This window comes from Hippocampus zosterae, chromosome 3 (genome assembly GCF_025434085.1).
Source record: "Hippocampus zosterae strain Florida chromosome 3, ASM2543408v3, whole genome shotgun sequence".
NCBI lineage: Eukaryota > Metazoa > Chordata > Actinopteri > Syngnathiformes > Syngnathidae > Hippocampus > Hippocampus zosterae.
Genome location: NC_067453.1, coordinates 10,224,018 through 10,238,162, shown reverse-complemented (window position 1 = coordinate 10,238,162; position 14,145 = coordinate 10,224,018). Strand labels below are relative to the sequence as shown.

The 14,145-nt window shown below is 40.8% G+C and overlaps 1 protein-coding gene across 4 annotated transcripts in view; it reads left to right on the top strand.

Annotated features, from left to right (window-relative positions):
- Positions 1-14,145, top strand: part of si:ch211-236l14.4 (SITS-binding protein) — a 37,233-nt gene that overhangs the window by 1,648 nt on the left and 21,440 nt on the right. For all 4 annotated transcript variants that reach the window (XM_052060070.1, XM_052060069.1, XM_052060068.1 and 1 more), the window contains one exon: positions 1,298-1,469. In XM_052060070.1, the coding sequence (XP_051916030.1) occupies positions 1,298-1,469 (172 nt within the window). The remainder of the gene's footprint in view (positions 1-1,297; positions 1,470-14,145) is intronic.

The following is a 14,145-nucleotide window of genomic DNA, read 5'->3' as shown; positions in this document are numbered from 1 at the left end:
CTGGTCTAATGTGAGAGTGGTGGGAACTCAAGGTCAGTCATATAGCCTCAGCTGCAAGGCAACTGCTTCACTGGCTTTTTGAATCATGTTTGGTGTTGCATCATGTAATTTATTTTTTGTCCCCAGTAAAAGCAAATAACTAATTTAGCTTCTCAGACAGAAAACGTTTGGCGAAACACTCATCTAGTAAGAACCAATCAATGAAAGAAAATATGCTTATAAAAGATAATAATGCCCATTTGAGATAGCTGTATTTAATTGATAATAATAAACAACAATGTGTGTCTTATCCCAGGTGGGTTTTTTTTTTTTGCATTCATGTACAATTTAACTAAATCCTAATGAGAGCATTTTACTCGCTCATTGAGCTACAATTAAGGAAAGCAAAAAATAAATGGTCTGATGATCCCTGGTCTGATGAGATATTGCACACCATAGCAAACTGTGATTTCTAAAATAATCTCAGTTTAAAACACTGTATTGTGCCAGTGTCAATCAGAATTGAGCATTATTATCTTATATCGTATCAGCAGATCTTTTTAAAAAATCAGCTCCTGTTAGAGGTGTACATAGAGTTGTGCCATGAGTGTACAGCTGCATTACATTGTGTGATTGTGTTTGAATGCTACGATGTATATAATCATAATTTTCTGTCCATTTAAAGCATATACAGTATATATATATATATATATATATATATATATATATATATATATATATATATATATATATATATATGATAGATTAGATAGATAGATAGATAGATAGATAGATAGATAGATAGATAGATATAGATGGCAACAATCCACTGTGATTATGTTTTAAGTCTTCTCTATAACTGTATAGACACTTCAAGCATGCCGTATCAAATCATTTATGTATTTAACAAGACTAGTACATATTGTACTTTCCCTCGGCTTAATTCTCAAAGACATTTCACTGTTGGCATGCTCGGTGAGGTTAATCTGTCCCCACCACTATAACTCCCTGTCATGTGGCGTGATTGCTTGGGCTCAGAAAATCTTTCCAAACACACAATTTCCAAAATCCTGCTGGGTGCCACTCAGCTGACCACTTGGCAGCCCTTCGACAAGTCTTGAATAAGGCTCAGACTTATATAACATAAAAGAGATGTTTTGTTTTTGTCTCAGAAAAAAAAGAAAAAAAAGTACAAAAAGATATTTTCTGTATGTCTCTTTTGATTCTCAAACACTGTGTTTGTGTCTTCAACCTACAAGTTCCTCTGGCAACATTTTTTGTTGTGTTTTCATACATGACAACTTCTTGGGCCTGTCAGGACTGCTTCTCCATGACAAACGTATCCTGGTATGGCGGCGCCAGTATCAACGGTCAGACGTGGCCTATAAATGATCAAAACGCCACCATGCAGCCCTTCGTTGTCAGCGATCTCAAGGAGAATCCCTTTGGTTACGGCTCGGCTCTCGAGCGATACTTCCTTGGCTCGTCAGGTAAGAGCTCGTACTTTAAATGATTCCAATCACTCAACATGTTGTGTTCATGCAATATTGGACATAAACCTTAATTGTGACACAGCCTTTTGTGCATCATGATGCGCTTAAGAAATATGACCCCACCTCAGGGAACACACAAAGCGTGGTGTGAATCCCAGGGTGTGGCGTAACCCCCCTCAGATTTTTACGTGCATTCCACCTCCCCACCCCGCATTACAAACATGCTGGTTTGTGTGCAAGTGTAGACAAATAATGTGGATGGCAACAGTACACTCAAAATATAACCCACCGGATGGTGAAGTGACCCATAAATAGACTGAAAAAAAGTACTGTCCGTGACAGGTTGATTTATTAATTTAGAGTTTACACTATAAAGAGAAACCAGTATCCATTTGCATGTGAAATCAATTCTTACATACATTGTGGTATTTGCCTTTTGTCACTATTAAACGAATAGGCTGAATGGGAGTCCTTTTATTTTAGAGGTGTTAAATTTTTATCCTGGTGGTAAAAAGGGGGTTATGTGGTTTCTATCCACATTCTTGGTGCTGGAGGCTGTAAATTTCCCCAGTGTGGGACAAATAAAGGATATCTTAATCTTAATGTGGGCCACGAGTGGACATGAATGGTTTAATGTGGCTGATGAGGAACACGTGGTGCATGTGAGACGTGGAATTTTGGTCATAAAAACAATGTATTTACAGTAAATGTCACACTGCTGTTCAATGATTAAAGCTTTTTCTAATGTGACAAAAGTCAGGTCGAAGTTGATTACTCAAGGACAACAAACGTTTATGCCCCAATTTCATAAAAACATACTTATACTGCGACAAACCAAAACAAATAAAATCAAATGATAAAATGTACACTGCGATTGGCTGGCAACCGATTCAGGGTGTCCCCCGCCTACTGCCCGGGGACAGCTGGGATAGGCTCCAGCACCCCCCTCGACCCTAGTGAGGATCAAGCGATTAGGAAGATGAATGAATGAATGAATGAATGAATAAAATGTACAATTCACTTTTATGTTGAGTATACTCATTGCAATTAATGGGAGCCCTGCGTAAAGTTTGCTTTGCCATGCCGGCGTGATATTATCTTCAATAACATCCATCCATTATCTAATCCGCTTATCCTCACGAGGGTTGTGGGCGTGCTGGAACCTCTGCCAGCTGTTTTCAGGCAGCAGGTGCTTTGTACCAGTAACTGGTTTGTTTCAAAGCATATTGTGTTCAAATATTGGATTGGATTGGATAAGCTTTATTGTCAAATTGTCAAAGATGTGACATTGTGTTCAAAAAAATATTCACTGTTCCTATTTCAATTGTGCTTTTATTGTATTTCCTTGTATATTTTGCAATTGATTGTACTACTGGTCTCATATGTGCTAAAAAATGTCCATACACCATACACAGCATAGTAGAGCCCTATGCTGGACTGTGACAATAGTTCCAGTTTCTTTTGTCAGGTGGTGACTGTTAGGACGTATTTTTAATATAAGTAAGTATTCCTTGAAATAACATTTTGCATACGAAGTTGAAGGACCATATTTTCATTCCCGTCGCAAAACTGGCGAAAAGCCACAGTCTTATGCATGTGGGGAGTTTTCTTTGTTTTGATGTTTGTGTAGACTCACACAGCACAAAGGAAACATTTGCACCATTGTGCGCCATTGTGGGATGGAACACAGTCGACTCCTGGCAAATTGAAGCAGATCTCCTCGTTCCTTTTAAAATCATGGTGGTCGTTGTGCACCCGGCCCTTGATGATGCGGAAGCAGAAATTGACTCCATGGGGTCAATACATGAGATTGGCATGCTCAAAATGCTTTTATAAAGGTAAACTGCAAGATTTCCCCTGGCAGATGATGCTGTAGGACGTGCATGTGACATGGGTAAATGGAGACTGCCTTGCACCCCGATCACGCATCTATATGTGACCGACCATTAACATAACAATGTAAAAAATAACAGAAATGGACATGCGTGTTTTTCATAGGACAGCTTTGATAGGCTCACCCCCCACTGAAGACAAAGCATACGTGTTATGTAATACAGTAGCAGGCTGAACAAGGTGTCACATGCCCAACCTCCCCTCTCCAACTTTAAAGAGGGCAACCCCATAAGCCTTTGTTTCTTAGTTTAGCTTTGCAGAGAACGAATAAAAACAAATGTCACGAAGGAAGCATTCACAGACATATAAAAGTGAACAGCTCCAGTTAGAGGAAAGCACTGGGAACAATATGTTCACTTGAATCATCTTTTTTTAAAGTACGGTACTCAAATGATTTTCAGTTCCTGATCTTTACAAAAGTCACTGTAATGATGAAGCTATTATAATAAATAATAAACAATATTCTTTTAATATAACATATTTCAAACTTTCCAACTGAAGAATCACACAAAATGCAATGACCATAATTATGTTTAATCATGACTCGTTTAAATGGGAGGATTCTGCCGGGTGTTCTCTGAATCAGCCTCCAACTTCAAACCAGATTTTGAAACAATTGTTTGATTTGAATGTACTGTTATGGTAATGAACCATTGTAGGGTCAAAGTTACTTTGGAAGCATCAAATGTCAGTTAATCATGTTAAATTTCAATCACATTTTGTATTAAACAATAAAACCCAGTCGCTGATGGTGTAATGGGAGACTCACCTGACTTGTGAGCGGGAAGCGGGAGATTGGTTCCCACTGAGCGACGTTGTGCATGTGGGTTTGTTTGTTTGTTTGTTTGTTTGTTTGTTTGTTTGTTTTATTGAGCATATATAGTACACACAATAACAGGTTGACAAAGGTCAAACAAAATTATAAAAGGAAAATTAGAAATAGTTAAAAGAGAAAAAAAACACACATCATCACAGTTATATGCTCAAAGGAGTAGGAAGAAGTAAATAACTTATTTAGTCCTAGCCCTTATTATGTAACTGAATTGTTCATTTTTCAAAACAAAGAAATGAAAAACTACATATCATTAAATATTTTTACCCTTGTGTATACTATGCTATTATATTTCTACACCTTTTGGTTTGTATATATATAGTTATTCTTTCTTCTTTTGTATTTCAATTTTCAGATTTTCATTAAAATTAGCATTCCTTGAATACAATTGTTAAGTTGATCAAAATCCAAAACAAGAACAAACAGTTATATTACTATATTTTATAAGTATATCAAATTTATCTATTTTAATTCAGATTCTTGTAGTTATTTTGCACTAATCTTTTGAATTTGTTTTTGAACTCCTCCAACGATTTGCTCATTTTCAGATCCGTTTCAAACTTATTCCATAGATTGACACCAATTACCGGTACTGATACACACCTTTGCTTAATGTTTGTTCTTGTTCTGGATTTTTTGTATTGATTAGTGCCCCTTAGATGATACCAGCTCTCTCTAATTTCAAAAAGCTGCTGGATATTTTGGCAAAGGAGGTTGTTATGTGCTTTATACATTAATTGAGTAATTTTGTAGTCAACCAGGTCGTAGAATTTCATTCTGTGTAATTTGATGAATATTGGATTTCTGGGTTCTATATATTTTGACCTGTTGACTATTCTGATTGCTTTTTTTTGTACCGGTAATTTTAAAACAGGGAGTGTGTTCGTTTTACAGGCTTTTCCCCATATTTCTACACAGTAGGTCAGATATGGGAGTAATAATGAGTAATATAATGTATACAAGGAGCTCTTATTCAACACATCCTTCGTTTTGTGGAGTATCCCGATAGTTTTGGATACTTTTCTTTTTATGTTATCTATGTGTGGCTTCCAGGATAGTTTGGTATCTATTACTAGTCCAAGAAACTTATATTCATAGACTCGTTCTATTTCAATTGAATGTATCGTTATTTTAATTTGGTCTTTAATTGGTCTTGTGCCAAAAACAACTATCTTAGTTTTTGTTAAATTTAAAGATAATTTGTTTTTGTCGAACCAGTTCTTTAATTTTGTCAATTCGTTTTCCACAATTTTCAGGTGTTGTTTCATATTTTTTCCAGAGCAGTAAAAGGTTGTGTCATCAGCGAAAAGGACGCATTTGAATTGTTTTGACACACTACAGATATCATTAATATATAAAATGAACAGTTTTGGTCCAATCACTGGCCCCTGAGGCACTCCATGGATAATCTTCAGTAAGTTGGATTTTTTGTTTTTGAACTGCACATACTGATATCTGTTATCTAAATAACCTTCAATCCATTTATGTGCTGTGCCTCTGATACCATATCTCTCTAATTTTTTCAATAATATAGCATGGTCTATAGTATCAAAAGCTTTTTTTAGATCTAGAAAAATCCCGACCGTGTATTCTTTATTATCTATATTAGTGGCTATTGCTTCCACAAACTCTGAAGCCATATTTTCTCTGAAGCCATATTGATTTTCACTTAATAGCATGTGTTTATCAATGAAGTTATCGAGTCTGCGAGAAGATAATTTTTGAAAATTGTGGTAACAGTGATATAGGTCTATAATTTGTTATAAATTGTCTTTCACCATTTTTAAAAATTGGAATAACTTTAGCTGTTTTCATTTTTGATGGAAAAACACCGACTTTAGATGACAGGTTGCATATATATGTAAAGGGTCGCACTACAAGTTCTATAATATGTTTTACTATTGACATATGAATATCAAAACAGTCGGTTGACTTTTTACTTTGATATGTTTTTACAATATTTAATATTTCATTTTGATTCACAGCAGTAAGAAACATTGTGGAAGGATTTTTTTCCATGTGTATATCTATTTCTAAAGAGTTTATTGGATCGGGAATTTGTTTTGCTAAGTTACTGCCGATATTAACAAAATATTCATTAAATTCATTTGCTATTTCTGCCATTTCCTCAATAATGGTATTTTTGTCTTTCATAAAATACTCTGGATAATCTACTTTATTAGAGTTATTTCTTATTACATGATTTAAGATTTTCCAAGGCGGCCCGGTAGTCCAGTGGTTAGCACGTCGGCTTCACAGTGCAGAGGTACCGGGTTCGATTCCAGCTCCGGCCTCCCTGTGTGGAGTTTGCATGTTCTCCCCGGGCCTGCGTGGGTTTTCTCCGGGTGCTCCGGTTTCCTCCCACATTCCAAAAACATGCATGGCAGGCTGATTGGACGCTCTAAAATTGTCCCTAGGTGTGAGTGTGAGCGTGGATGGTTGTTCGTCTATGTGTGCCCTGCGATTGGCTGGCAACCGATTCAGGGTGTCCCCCGGAGACGGCTGGGATAGGCTCCAGCACCCCCCGCGACCCTAGTAAGGATCAAGCGGTATGGAAGATGAATGAATGAATAAGATTTTCCAAATTTCTTGTGTGTTGCTTTTGTTTTGTTCTAATAAAGCATGAAAATGGTCTCTCTTGCTAGTTCTTATAATGTTTACTAATTTGTTTTTATACGTCTTATATTTTGTTTCAGCTTATTTACTTACAGCTTAATTACTGGGAAATGTTTAGAGGTACCGGGTTCGATTCCAGTTCCGACCTCCCTTTGTGGAGTTTGCATGTTCTCCCCGGGCCTGCGTGGGTTTTCTCTGGCTGTTTGAACACTCTAAATTGTCCCTAGGTGTGAGTGTGAGCGTGGATGGTTGTTCGTCTCTGTGATTGGCTGGCAACCGATTCAGGGTGTCCACCGCCTACTGCCCGAAGACAGCTGGGATAGGCTCCAGCGCCCCCTGCGGAAGATGAATGAACGAATGAATAAATATAGTTTAGATTAGAACATTTGGTAATTATCCAACTCAATAGATTGCAACTTGGCACATGCATCGAAACAAAAATGTATCAAAATTAAAAATAGAAAATAAATAATATTAACACACTGCATTAAAGTCCGAAACTGCATTAAAGTCCGAAACTAAGACACGCAAACATAAATGTTAATGTAATTAGAAATGAAGGAAAATCAATGATGTAATGTTCTCTGTATTTGTACATTATTGCACAGTATTCTGAGCTTTTCTCCAATACGTAAACTTTCAGCAGGAACAAACATGTTTATAGGGATATGAATTCACTGCTATACGGTATCTGCAGGTTGTTCAATACTCGGGACAGACAGTCATTTCCAAGCAACCAAGTCCATTATTATTGGTAACATGAACTGACTTCCTCACCAGTATGCACAATCATCGCTCAATGTTGTGCACACACTCGGGATTGCACTTGTGTGCACAACTTAGCCCTCACTGATTAAAATCACATACACAGACCACAGCACGCGCATTTGCTGCTTGTGTTCTTTAAGAAGAAAGGCATCGTTCCCCAAAACAAAATTCACATATATCCAGAACCAACACACGACACATCCGTAACACATGCAGGTTTTGCTGAGTTTAATTAACTTGTTTTCGTATTTTCAGACATCAACGTGGCCATGGATAGAAATATGCACATGAATTTCGGTGGCGATTGGTCGAAATGTCCTTACATTAAGCCACGATAAGCTTTTTCTCTATAGTGAATGTCTATGAGGAGGAAAAAGATGGATGCCCATAAAATTCAAAATACTGTTGCCGATTGTTTTGGTACCGTATTTGCAGAGCTTGAAGTGAGCATAAGTGGAGACATGCATATGAATTTTGATAACGACTGGTTGTAGTTTTCTGACACTTATCCACGCCAAGCAGTTTTACATGTTACAGTGTTTTAAACTGTTTCCACCGCCGTTGGTAACGTCGTTATACTTATCCACAACGTTATTACCAACCCCGTGGATAAGTCATGGGACATGAGCATGTTGGAGTCATACCGCCTTGAATGTAAGTGAACTTAATGTAAAAAATGTCCCTCATCAATACTCTTATTCATCTCTTCGTCAAACATGCTGAAATAAGTTTTGCAAAAAAGTCCCCACACAAACAAAAACACTTGCAGAGTTAATCCTTTCAGGCTGGCTAGACTGAGCTCTTGCAATATTTGCTGACATAATGCATAGTTCAAAGTCCAGAGTGCAATTCCAGAAGTGTCTTTTCTTAACCATGAGAACTGGCTGTGAGTCTGCCCAACAAGAAATGAATGTTGATGTAATTACATTTACCGGTATTTATTTATTGCAGCTTTTAATGTCAATCAGATAGTTTGATGGTAAATATGCCACTTTGTTTGGATCATAAATGTTCCGTACAAATGAGCCTCTTTGGTCAGTGGCTCATCAGCCATGATATGCGCCACATGTCACAGTACTGTACATACATGTACAGAATATGACTAAAACTAAAGTGGTGTATGCATACTGTATCTTTCAAATTTAACATTTAACTTTTGCAATCTGTGACACATTAGAACATGTATTTAGTGCATCTGCATCATCTGCAAAATATTTTTTCCGATGTTCTCATATTGATGTGTTTGCATGTGTTTTGCATGGGTTTTGTCCTGGTACACTGAGCCCCTCCCACATTCCAAAAACATGCACGTTTATTCTAAATTATCTACAGGTGTGAATGTGAGTTGGAGGGCGTTTGTCTATGATTGACTGTCCGAAAAATGATGGGTGAAAAGTCGAGTGTGTCTTGCCCAGGGCACGCTTTAGTTAAATATCACATTTCATGTACAAGGTAACTGAATGCTTTTTTAAAAAGGGGGACCGGAGGGTGTGTTCCAACTACAGAGAGATCACACTCCTCAGCCTCCCTGGTAAGGTCTATTCAGGGGTGCTGGAGAGGAGGGTCCGTCAGGAAGTCGAGCCTCAGATTGAGGAGGAGCAGTGTGGTTTTCTTCCCGGCCGTGGAACAGTGGACCAGCTTTACACCCTTAGCAGGGTCCTCGAGGGTATGTGGGAATTCGCCCAACTAGTCTACATGTGTTTTGTGGACTTGGAGAAGGCTTTTGACCGTGTCCCTCGGGGAGTTCTGTGGGGGGTGCTTCGAGGGTATGGGGTACCGAACCCCCTGATACGGGCTGTTCGGTCACTATACCACCGATGTCAGAGTTTGGTTCGCATTGCCGGCAGTAAGTCGGAATCGTTTCCAGTGGGGCTAGGACTCCTGCCAAGGCTGCCCTTTATCGCCGATTCTGTTCATAACCTTTATGGACAGAATTTCTAGGCGCAGCCAAAGCATTGAGGGGGTCCGTTTTGGGGGCCTCAGTATTGCATCCCTGCTTTTTGCAGATGATGTGGTGCTGTTGGCTCCTTCAAACAGGGCTCTCCAACTCTCGCTGGAGCATTTCGCAGCCGAGTGTGAAGCGATTAGGGTGAAGATCAGCACATCCAAATCTGAAACCATGGTCCTCAGTCGGAAAAGGGTGGAGTGCCCCCTCCGGGTCGGGGAGGAGATCTTGCCCCAAGTAGAGGAGTTCAAGTATCTTGGGGTCTTGTTCACGAGTGGGGGCAGGAGGGAGCGGGAGATCGACAGGCGGATCGGTGCAGCGTCTGCTGTGATGCAGACGTTGTATCGGTCTGTCGTGGTGAAGAAGGAGCTGAGCCAAAGGGCGAAGCTCTCAATTTACTGGTCGATCTACGTTCCAACTCTCATCTATGGTCACGAGCTATGGGTCATGACCGAAAGAACGAGATCCCGGTTACAAGTGGCCGAAATGAGTTTTCTCCGCAGGGTGTGTGGGCTCTCCCTTAAAGATAGGGTGAGAAGCTCGGTCATCCGGGAGGGGCTCAGAGTCGAGCCGCTTCTCCTCCACATCGAGAGGAGCCAGATGAGGTGGCTTGGGCATCTGATTCGGATGCCTCCTGAACGCCTCCCCGGTGAGGTGTTCCGGTCATGTCCCACCGGGAGGAGACCCCGTGGAAGACCCAGGACACGCTGGAGAGACTATGTCACCCAGCTGGTCTGGGAACGACTCGGGATCCCCCGGGGAGAGCTGGAAGAAGTAGCTAGGGAGAGGGAAGTCTGGGCTTCCCTGCTAAAGCTGTTGCCCCCGCGACCCGGCCCCGGATAAGCGGTAGATGATGGATGGATGGATGGTAACTGAATGTGCTTCACATCATTAAAAGTACAACATTTAAAAGCATTTACAAACTAAATAATTAAATACATCTAGAAGCAAAGTGCAGAAATAAAAGGTGGCTACCTAAAATGATTAAAATACTGTACAGTGCACTAATTTATTTGGGGGGGTGGGGTGCATTTTAAAAATGCTTTAAAAGAACTTGATTGTAGGTATGGGAGAAAAGCAATGTTTTTAACCTGCTTTAAAACATTCACACTTAAAACTGACTTCATTTTCATTTGCAGCATAACAACTAAATGCTACTTCATCATGTTTGCTTTGAACTCTAGCCTTGACTAATTGACCCGAGTCTGCAAACCTCAGAGTCACCTGGGTTAGGCTCCAGCTCACCCATGACACGGCACTAGAGAAGTGGTAGAAGATGGATGTATGGAATATTCATACTAGCTTTTGTACCACATCCAGCTCCCCTTTGACTCATTACCTGCACATTAAAAACCCACTCAGTGAACATCCGTCCATTTCCTGCCACTTATGCTCAGTGTTCTGCTCAGTGTTACAGAGACGTTGCAGCCTATCCAAACTGAGCTGAGACTGATTGCTCATTGAACACGCTACAAACTGACTGTGTATTAATAATAATAACAATGTACTGCTCTGATTTACAGAGAAAAATAAACATACTTGTTTGATAGAAAAAAAAACTGATGGAGAATTTTTGTTTTATTTTGAGTGTTTTGCCCAGGATAGATCTGACAAAGAGCAATGCTCTTTTGATTAAACAGTAAAAAACAGATCATTCAAATAGACAAAGATGGCATCTGGGCACATATCCCAGTCCCAAGCTAAAATGCTGTTAATTTAGGGAAGCAAACATGGAGTGACTTTTGTGTTTGATATCATCTGTTGAACATGTGAGACGCTGTGTTGCTGTGAGGCTTTTCTTCGCTGGCAAAATTGTCACTGTGAAATATATTTTCAATGGAAAGGGGAAGAGGAAAGTGTGCCTGACAACCTAAAAGTGGCTTGTGTAGCAGTTAAAGGTAGCAGGGCAGACAGTCAAAGTGAGCAGCGGACTAAAATAAAGACAGAAAACTTAATGAACGTGGTACAGTACTGTAAAGTGAAGAACCAGTGGACAGGTGAAGCAGAGACACAAAAAAGATGCTCTAAAGTACACTGTGACATTTGATCATGAGGCCAACTCGAAGAACTTATTGATCCATCTGTCTTTATCCATACAAAAACAGGAAGGCTACCGAAGAGGCAGAATTCACTCAATGGTCAACAGCATTAAGCCTATATTTTGCAAAGGTTGGTCCTGATGCGGCACTTTAAGGACGTATTGTAACAAGTGGCATGCAAAGGTGTGTTGATGCCCAGGGCCACCATCAGTGATGATGTTCAATGGCAGCTAAAGCCCTTTTCCCACTGGACCGGTTCCACCACGAAAAACCGTGTTTCCGCCCTGTGTAGTTGCTTTTCCATTAAAATCTTTCATGGCTGTGCGGCTACATTGCAACTGTTCTTCAGAATTTCTTGCAAAGTGATTTAAGAATGCATGCCAATACTGTCACTGAAACATCAGCTCCTGGTTGACAGAACAGTCGCACAAGATTGCATTTCCCGACGTACCAACCTGTGCACAGCCTGGATTGATTACAAGAAAGCCTATGATTCGATGCCACACACATGGATCACTGAATGCTTGGAGTTGTATAAGGTGAACAGGACCCTAAGAGCCTTCGTTGCGAACTCGATGAGGATGTGGAAAACCACACTTGAAGCCAATGGCAAGCCACTTACCCAAGTGTCCATCAAATGTGGCATATACCAAGGTGATGCACTCTCCCCACTGCTGTTCTGCATAGGACTGAACCCCGAAGCCAAGTAATCACCAAGACAGGCTAAGGATCCCGCCTCAGAAATGGAGCTACAATCAGTCACCTCCTCTACATGGATGACATAAAGCTGTATGCTAAGAGCGAAAGGGACATAAACTCCCTGATCCACACAACCAGGATCTACAGCAGCGAAATCGGGATGTCATTCGGGCTTGAGAAATGTAGTCGGATGGTGACTAAGAGAGGAAAGGTAGTCCGCACTGAAGGGGGTCTCACTTCCTGAAGGAACAATAGCAGACATTGAGGACAGCTACAAGTACCTCGGTATACCACAAGCCAATGGAAACCTCGAACTGGCAACAAAGAAAGCGGCTACGTCCAAATACCTCCAGCGAGTGAGGCAAGTCCTAAGAAGCCAGCTCAATGGCAAGAATAAGACCCGGGCAATAAAGGTGGCCAAAGGAAGAGATTCAGACCACGGACGTTAAGACCCGAAAGCTCCTAACCATGCATGGAGGGTTCCATCCCAAATCCAGCACCCTGAGACTGTACGCAAGCCGAAAGGAAGGAGGCCGGGGACTAGTGAGTGTGAGAGCCACTGTCCAGGATGAAACATCCAAGCTCCATGAATACATCAAGGAGAAGGCTCCAACGGATGACGTACTCAGAGAATGTCTCAGACAATGGGGAACAGAAGATGAGGCGCTGGAAGAGGGACCATCATGGGAGGACAAGCCCTTACACGGGATGTACCACCGGACCATAACTGAAGTGGCCGATGGTAATGGCGAACCAACCAGATATCGTGATCATAGATAAAGAGCAGAGGAAAGCCGTTGTAGTGGATGTAGCGGTCCCAAGTGATGGAAACATCAGAAAGAAGGAACACGAGAAACTCGAGAAATACTATGGGCTCAGAGAGGAGCTGGAGAGAGTCTGGAAGGTAAAGGTGACAGTCGTGCCTGTGGTGGTCGGAGCACTCGGGGCAGTGACCCCGAAACTAGATGAGTGGTTGCAACAGATCCCGGGAACAAAATCGGACATCTCAGTCCAGAAATGTGCAGTGCTGGGAACAGCAAGGATACTGCGCAGAACCCTCAAACTTCCTGGCCTCTGGTAGAAGACCCGAGCTGAATGAGGGACGGACACCACCCGAGGGGGGGGTGAGCCGAGGAATTTTACACACATATATATATATATACACACATATACACATACATATATATATTTCGTCATCCATTTTCAATACCACTTATCCTGAAGAGGGTCGCAGGGAGTTGCTGGATCCTACCCCAGCTGACTACGGGTGGAAGGCAGACTTACACTCGGAACTGGTTGATAATCAGTCACAGAGCACATATAGAGACAAGTGACCATTCACACCCACGGCCAATCTTCAGAAGCACATATTTCCAGAAAAAAATGGTAGTGGAATTTGAAATCACTTAAGAACCTTCGACCATAAGCATTTCACTGTATTGTTTTCTTGTCTTACTCCTAAGCTTGGGCACATACGTTATGCCCAGTATAAAGACAAATATAATGCAGTACATACAACAAGGAGACTGAGTGACAAAACAAATGCTGCGTGTCATTCAGAAGGTCACTGAGCAGCTGCCCACTGAAGAGATGCAAAACACTTTAAGAATGACTTATTTAGCCAGCCAGTGCCTTGTTCATCGCGAGCTGTCATCTTGTGTATGCGAGGGCTACTGTAAGAACATTTTCCACAAGTCCAATGGAATGTTTCCATCATGGACGATAAGCAAAATAAATGAATAACTGTATATACATTTTGGTTTACTTCGGAATGTGGACAGACTTTGAATTCTGTTTCTTTTCTAAAAAAAAAAAGATAGCATCCATACCAAAATCCGAGCAGTGCATTGCCTTATGTAGAAGCTACTGTACATTAACATA